General features: G+C 51.8%; 1 protein-coding gene across 1 annotated transcript; it reads right to left on the bottom strand.

The window, feature by feature from the left end:
- Positions 1-2,124, bottom strand: LOC126996374 (translation initiation factor IF-2-like). Its single transcript, XM_050856743.1, has 3 exons — positions 1,830-2,124; positions 816-937; positions 1-246 (listed from the first exon to the last, which is right to left on the bottom strand). Exons 1-3 carry the CDS (start codon positions 2,122-2,124, stop codon positions 1-3), a joined length of 663 nt encoding a protein of 220 aa, XP_050712700.1.
- Positions 2,125-8,249: the final 6,125 nt, after the last annotated feature.

Genomic DNA, 8,249 nt, shown 5'->3' on the forward strand with positions numbered 1-8,249 from the left:
TCATTGGGGTGGGCTCTTGGTGGGCGCACTATTTCCCGTGTTGATGTGCTTCACCAACCCCTTGCGGCCCAGGTCCAGATCACCCCCGCTGGACACGTCTGTGCACCCAGCCAGGGTGTGGCACACCTCCGTCTGCGCCTCCGTCAGGTGAGCAGCGATCCGGTGCGCCAAATCCTCAAGGAAGTCGGGCAGCGGCCTCTCAGCGGCCGACTCCGCGCTCCCCAACGTCTCCTCTGGGCGCTCCATCTTCTCACAGGTGCCCAGCTTGGCACCAGCGGGTACTCTCCGAGCCTCGTCGGAGGAGTTAGTCACCAGCACCGTGACTGACTCCTCCCCCGCTCCTTCGAGACTCTGTCCGGCCGCCACACCATCAACTAGCTGCAGGTGCTCCGTGGACTTCACCGTGCCTTCCGCTGGCATCGCGCCCGACCGGCAACACAGGACCCTGGTCTCCGTCCCCGGGGCAAGGTGCAGTCGCTCCGCCGCGACTACCTCTGCACAGCCAACCTCCTGGAGCAAAGGCATCTGTCCGCCCAGCCTCGCAGCTCCCGTCCACGCGTCGGCACAGGCCTCGCACTGCGTCAGGTATTCGAGGCCCAGCAGGCACGGCTCATCAATCTCGATCAGCGACGACCACCGGCCGGCGCTCCACAGCACTGCCCACGCCAATACGAGCCTCCACTGGGCCCTTGGACTGCACGCAGTGTCCCGTGACGCCACACAGCCTCTGTGGCGCATCCTGGAGTCGTGTGGCGGCCAGCATGTCAGGCCACCAAGCGGCCTGGCTCGTCCACTGAGCCCCGTAGCGCTGTTGCCAACTGCAGCGCCTTCTCGGCCTCGCCCCAGCCCTGCGCAGCAGCTAGCATCTCACACTGGGCCTCCCATGCCAGCTTCCCGTCGTGCACCGCTGGCTTAAGCCTCCCTGAGCACTGGGAGACTGAGGGGCCGCAGAGGGGAGAGGGCGGACCATGTGGGCTGCAAGTCGGCCAGCATGGCGGGGATGGAGGCGGTGAGAGAGGCAACGAGGCGAGGTTAATGGGTCCGACTCCAGCACCAGCTGCACCCAAGGGAGCGGCTCCGACGGCTCCCCAGCCTCCTGCAGCCTCCACCGGCTCCGCCACGACGTCAACAGGCTTCAGGGGCCCTTGCCAGGGGCCCCACGCGGAGCCCCGCCAGTCCGCCACCCCGGTGCCCGCCGCCACCACACGTGACGCTTCCTGTTCCTCCGCGCACGACGTTGCCACCTCTCGCCGCTGCCATGTGGGAGAGAGCGGACCACGTGACCTGGGAGCCGGCTGGCATGGAGGAGAGAGAGGGGGTGAGGGAGGCCACGAGGCGGGGTGAATGGGTCCGACTCCAGCACAGGCTGGACCCATGGGAGCGGCTCCGTTGGTTTCCCAACCCCCTGCGGCAGCTACTGGTTCCACCACGACGCTACCAGGCTCCAGGGGTCCTTACCAGGGGCCCCAGATAGGCCCCAGCTGGACCGCCGCCCCGGCATTTCCCGCCAGAACTGAGCCTTCCTCTTCCGCGTGCGACGTTGCCACCCCACGCTGCCGCCTCTCCGCCTCCACCTCCTCCCTCAGGCCCTCTCTGAGCCTCGCCTTCCGAGGTCTGCTGCACCTCCTCCAGCCGTTCGCTCCTCCCGCTGTCGCAGGCCCGGTCCGTGCACGGCTGCGTTTCCACTTTCAGAGACGAGAAACTGCACTGGATAACCTCGGCAAGATGGCGGGCCTGCTCACGTGCCTGCTCATGTAGCCTTCTGGCCAGCTCGTCTGCCTTCTCGTCTGCCTTCCGAGCCTGCTCGCGTGCCTGTTCAGCCTACTCGCGTGCCCTCTCTTCTGCCTTTCGAGCCTGCTCGCGTGCCTGCTCAGCCTGATCGGGTGCCCTCTCTTTTGCCCTCTTTTTCATCTCGCGTGCCCTCTCATCCTGCTCGCGTGCCCTCTCAGCCTGTTCGCGAGCCCTCTCAGCCTGCTCCTCACGAGCCACTGCCATTTCCTGCCTCATACCGGCTATCACGGCGGCAGCGAGCAAGTCCAACTGGCTCGTCTTCACCTCACTCGCATCAGCCTCGGCCTTGCCCGCCTCCTCGTCTTCCTCACGGCGGCCATCCTGAGACGCCATGACGACACTGCACAACTCACTGTTCTCTGTTCACTTATCCCACTCCTGACACCAAATGTTACACCACCGGCCCGAACACCACACTCCAAAGCACGGGTAGGCGGTGTTCCTTAACCCCAGACCACCACACACGGGTCGTGAACACTCCAAAACAGCAAGACACACCACGCCGACACTCCCCAGGGCCGCCAACACACCACGAGCGGACAAGGCAGGGTAAAGAGGTTCACATGGCAGTTTTCACTTTACTATGCTCCAACACGTACAAAACACTGGTTTACAAGGCACAGTAACTCCCAGTACTCAGAGGGGGCACGAACACTGCATGGGGCTCACAAAAGCGGGCATTGCACACAGGGGCAGGGCACATACGTCTCTCGTCTCTCGCAGCTCAGCTCTCTCTCCGCGCGGTCGGCCGCTCCCGGCCGGGCCGCCGCGATGCACCCCACACCGCCGGCCATCACCAGCCCTCCGCGCCCCAAACTAGCACCCCTCACACAAATAACACAAATAACGCATGCAAATATACCCCCTGGCGTAAGATTATTTAATTCTTGCTCAGTGAAACTCTTTTAGTTGATTCAAATCCTGTTTTCCTATATGAATTAATAAATATGGACTCTTATATATAGTGTGTTGATTAGTCATAAGATCACTTGTTAAAATGACGTAGCTAGTTTTTTGAGAAAAAAAAATTAGTTTAGAATTTTTGCTAAATATGAAAATGTCGTGGAGTTGTAATATGGACCAGCATATTCCATATTACCACCATTCCATATCTATTCCTTAGTGACCCTAATTTCTTGAGGGTTGTCTTCTCCCCTTTCATTTTGGTTGATAATATATCCGGTCCAAGGAGGATGTGGATTCGGAGTGAGTTCTCGAATTCAAACTCGCTGCCAGCTTTTGCCCGGGTTGGTGATGCCGAGCCCACCCATTCTTGGCGGCAACTCCAGCGTACCTTTCGTTTCCTGGTCACTGGGGCATCTCCATTTGCTATCATACCGGCATAAAGATGTTTCTTGTTAGCATCTTCCAGAAAAGTTTTAGTAGCGGAACAACATCAAGAACTGTCTTCGGCGAGGTAGTTCCATTTTATGCTTGACATCGTACGTAAATGCCGGGCGTAGCCTGCCTGCCAGTTCCGTTTTGGCGATCTCACTCAGCTTCTGCAATTCGGACTCCCAGTGCTTTACGGGTGTATGTGCTTTTTCAGATATTCGATTCTATACAGCTGTTCTTAATGACTGCCCTTGAGGTGTGCTTTCGCCAGTCACTGACAGCTTCACGTTACTGCCCTGGAAATGCGGTTTTGGCCCCGATCATATGCCTCTGGTTTTACAAATCACCACAGACTTAGTGGCGTTGGGGCGGTACCCTATTTTAGGGCCGTGTTCATTGACGAGGTCCCACCATTTTCCCTGAGGTCTGCAGTGATCTTTCCCTATCCCGGTGAGGCTATCCGCATACGCCACCTGTTTCGGCGTTGGTGTTTTCATGGCGGATGATGATGTCCTGCAGCTTCATCATCTCCCAGGGCAAACATTGCCATGAATTCACTGGCTCGCCCTGGGTGAGGTGCCCTCTGAGGACTGTAGCGGCCGCCAGGTCTCCCTAGTCGTTGGTCATTATGACTGCTGTTGAACAGTCTGGCAGGTTCCTTGTACGTAATTTTTCAATATATTAGGGGCAAATATAGGGGCACTTGATTTGATGCTGTGCGGTAAAAGCTGTTTCCTAATGATGTTGTTGAACGGCCATTAACAGCGTCACCTACTACTACTGCTGATACTACTATCATACTGCTACTACTACTGCCTTTACTACTACTTCTACTACTACTACATAAAGTGATTACCTCCACCCATGTTTATTTTCCCGACACATAATCATGGAGGGTCTATAGCTTGGAGGTCATTAGCTAGCTCTGTTCACTTCAGCTGTGGCATCCCCAACCTGTTCGCTAATGATCAAGGATCTCAACCCATATCACTAATACTACCTGACTGATTAAATCACCTATCATCTATACGTCTAGATCCCCCTTTCCTTCCCTACTCAAGTCACTCCCGACCCACCCCTAATGTCACTCACACTGTGGCCACCTTAGTCCATAGTCCATAGTCCAGTCGCATACTACTACTACTACTACGCTCACTACTACTACTACTACTGCTTACTTTCACTACTGCTACTACTACTTTCATCATTACTACTATTACTACTTACTAAACCACTGCTTCTACTACTACTACTACTATTACTACTACTACTACTACTACTACTACTTTCACATTATTGGAATCATGGAGGGCTCCCGCATAGCTTGAGGTCATTACCTCAATCCTTGTCTGGCTAATGGATTGTGACATCCAACTATATCAATACTACTACTTAGCACTAAATCTATGTGTAGTATAACACCCTATCATCTATTGCGTCTAGATCCCCTCTTTCCTTCCCAGAGTTCATAAATATTCATGTCATTCAGTCCTCGACCCACCCAAATGTCACTTCCTCCATCACTGTGGCCTCATAGTCCATATACATGGAGATGTTGGTGGCTTCTGGGTCAGTGTGTGACCGGTAGCCCCTGAGATTAGTAGGATGGCCGACCTGAGAAGGAGAAGGAGGAGGCGACACCTCATCCAGGCTACAACGTGGCTCCTTGGCTGATGCGCTTCTTTTCTCTGAAATCAGTTCCGCGAGTCGTGCGTAGAAGCATCGGGCTCCCTGGACCTCCATCACGCCAGATATTTGTGAAGACGAGGGGTGAAGCTGCCTTGATCCACATGTTGGATTCTTTCACCATATGTGCTTGTCTTCTTCTTGCTCGTTCCTGTGGTGGGCGGCTTCCAGGAGCAAGTTTTCTCATGGTGACAGGCAAGCCATCGGGTCGTGAATATGTGCGAAAGTCCGCAGACGCCCGCTTTGTCCGCGCACCCAGGAATCCACGGGCACTTACACTGTAACCCGTGCCTCATGTGAGGTATTGGCTGCGTCTTATTACCGAAGGTGCTCCTCGCCGTCCAGGCTTATAGTGCCAGCTCGGTAGTGACGTCTTGGCATACCTCCTTGAGCAAAAGGCATGCTGGCTGTCAAATCCCTTCACTTCATCGTGTCGAATACCAGACGATGCCTCCCTTTTTACATGCCAAGTCATGGTGTAAGTGACATAATTTGGTGATCCACATGTAACAAAGATCAGGCAGCCCTTCGTCTGGCCAGCTTCATATCTCCAGAGGAGGGAAACAGAAGTTCGAAAAATTCTTGTTTTTGAGGCTGAAGCCTTTTGCTCTGATTGGAAGTGACGTTAGCCAGTTATACAGAGGCGCCTGCACTCCTGTACAGTGTGGATTTTTCTACCCATTTTGTGGACAGGTGTGTGTGTTGAATTTGTCCAGGGCTCTGTCTTTTGGGCCTGTTGCCTTTCTTCTGAGAGATTTTCTTTTGATTTCTCTTATTGCTGTTTGGTCTATTTTCGTCTCCTCTGCACTCCTGAGCGATGATCCTGTTGATGAGGGATCTGGTAAGGCTGATGGAGTTTTGTTTCTCCCTTATCAGCCAGCTTCTCAGGGTTGGTGATCCCCATTCCACCCATTCTTGGAGGAGTGCTAGCATATCTCTCTCTCTCTTTCTCCCCAGCCATGAGATCTCTCACCAGCGCCGCTTCCCAAGAATACGTTTTGACGGGTATTCCGAAGTGGTCGAGAGGTGGACTGATACCGCGATGCAGTGCGCATCAGAAATGTCCTTTCACCGATGATGGATGCCGTGAGTGTACGCTGAATAGGCAGCGGCGGTGGCCCTCAGTCTCTGACAAATGGCTGGCAAAGCTTCTATTTTCTTCATCCATTCAGCTATTTTTTCTCCCACGTACTCCTTTCCATATTACCTCTGTCCCAATCATCTGCACTAAATTGTCGTTACATCAAGTCCCTTACATCAGCAATGATCCACGCTCTAAAAGTTTTCACTAATAACTACCTTCTACCATATTTTACTATCACTACTACTTTCATACTGCCAATACTTTTCACTACTACTACTTTCACTACTCACTACTTACTACTTACTACTACTACTTCACTATTGCCACTTTTCATCACTTCATACTACTTTACTTACTTTCACTTCATATCAATAATAATAATATTAAATAACACTGTTACTATACTACTACCAATACTACGTAATCTACTTCACTACTACTACTACTGCTACTACTACTAATAATCAGTAATACTGTCAATAATAATTGATAATAATAATACTTATCAATAATAATAATGAATATCATAATCAATAATAATAATAATAATAATAATAATAATAATGGGTCAATAATAATAATAATAATAATAATCTGATTTTCAACGATCCGCCAATAGAAAAGAGTAGAGTGATTGTGAGTAGTTCATTAATTTCCATTGTTCCTGCTTTTCTATTCTGAAGTAAGAGTGCTCTTTGAGGCTGCTTGCTTGCTTTCTAAGGTCGTGTGTAGTATATGCAAAAACACACACACACACACACACACACACACACACACGCACGCACGCACGCACGCACGCACGCAAGCACACACACACACACACACACACACACACACACACACACACACACACAGGTAGGTAGGCGGTGGCCGAAGTGATAGCGTACTGGACCCACATTCGCCGCGGGTTCGAATCCTCACGCTACCACTCGGATTTTTCGGTCACCGCCGAGTGGCTTAAAACTACCCACATGCTATCCTTGAAGACCACCATCAACCTGGACCTCTAGAGGAAGCCGTCCAAGTTGAATCCAAGTACGAGTTCCGGGGGCAACATGAGCCAATGCAGGATGGCGCCACTATAAACACTCGTCGCTGCGCCAGAACGTGGCTGAGCTGACCATCAGGCCCCACCTGGAAGAAGCCTGGGCAGAATGACCATCAGGCCCCACTGGGAAAGATGCCTTACCGGCGCAATAGGGCAACAAACGTAAAAAAAAAAACACACACCATGCCACACCCACACACACACACACACACACCCACACCAGGGATGTGGTATTCGTATTCATCAATACAGTATTTGGGTGTATTCGTACGCTCGTATTCGAATACTTGTCGTCTGACATCAAAGTATTCAGAATGTATTCGAATACTTGGGAAGAAGTATTCGTATTCTTCGAATAATATGCCGAATAATCTTAAATCCATCATCAGAAATAAGTTATTTATAAGTTTAATTTAAATATATAAGTTCCTTCCAAAGCTACAAATCTTCGTTCCTCGTTTGTCCGACGTATGATGCAGGTCAATTGCATTTCAACCTGCCATTAGGAGGCCTCTCTCGATCACTATAGAGGTTTTGCAGTGAGGTCACGAAATAGCGTCGTCTGCATATGCACTCAGTGTCGTCTGCAAACCCGCTGGTGGTCATCTCCCTCAGCTGAGAGTGGAGCAGACGCGGACCACGTGTGTCCCATTCCCAAGTCACTATCCGCGGGTAAAAATGGTAGGGACCCTCAGCATCATTTGTGTTAAGTGATTACAGCGAGATCGATTGAGAATGCTGCGAAGCTAAGATACATCGAACAAATCAGTGCTTTTTGGAGGAGGAGACTGGTTGACTACGTCTAGCTGGCTGCCTGTCTGGTTGACTGGTGGGTTGACTGGTTGCCTGCGGGTTGATTGCTGGCTGATTGGTAAACTGACTGGTTCTGGTTCAACTGACCGACTGGTATGGCTGGACTGGTTGATTGATGACTGACTGGATCAAGTGATTGACTGACTGGCTGATTGGTTGGGTGGCTGGCTGGTTGACTGGCTGATTGGTTGGTTGGTTGACTGTCTGGCTGGTCGGTTGACTGGCTGTCCCTCTGCCCTGGCTGGATCTCCCTGCTGCTGACCAGTGATACCCAGAAGTAGGCAGCACAGGCAGGCAAACAGGTGAGGGCAAATGAGGACTGGTGGTGACGGTCAAGTCACCTGCTCACTACGCTCTTGGTCACTTCTTTGCAGTACACTAATATATTCCACCCAGCACTGAGCTCTGTCCCTGTGCACTTTGGCTCCATTTCTCGAATTTTCTTTCCTATTTTCTTCCCTGCTTGAGCGCCGACATGCGTGTTTACTTCCG

Source organism: Eriocheir sinensis, chromosome 10 (genome assembly GCF_024679095.1).
Source record: "Eriocheir sinensis breed Jianghai 21 chromosome 10, ASM2467909v1, whole genome shotgun sequence".
Classification (NCBI taxonomy): Eukaryota; Metazoa; Arthropoda; class Malacostraca; order Decapoda; family Varunidae; genus Eriocheir; species Eriocheir sinensis.

Coding starts and splice junctions, on each gene's coding strand:
- LOC126996374 (XM_050856743.1), bottom strand. CDS start 2,124: ATGGCGTCTCAGGATGGCCGCCGTGAGGAAGACGAGGAGGCGGGCAAG. Junction 938..1,829: donor AAAGGCAGAAGAGAGGGCAC/GCGAGTAGGCTG, acceptor GCGGCCCCTCAG/TCTCCCAGTGCTCAGGGAGG. Junction 247..815: donor CCGAGAAGGCGCTGCAGTTG/GCAACAGCGCTA, acceptor ACCTGTGAGAAG/ATGGAGCGCCCAGAGGAGAC.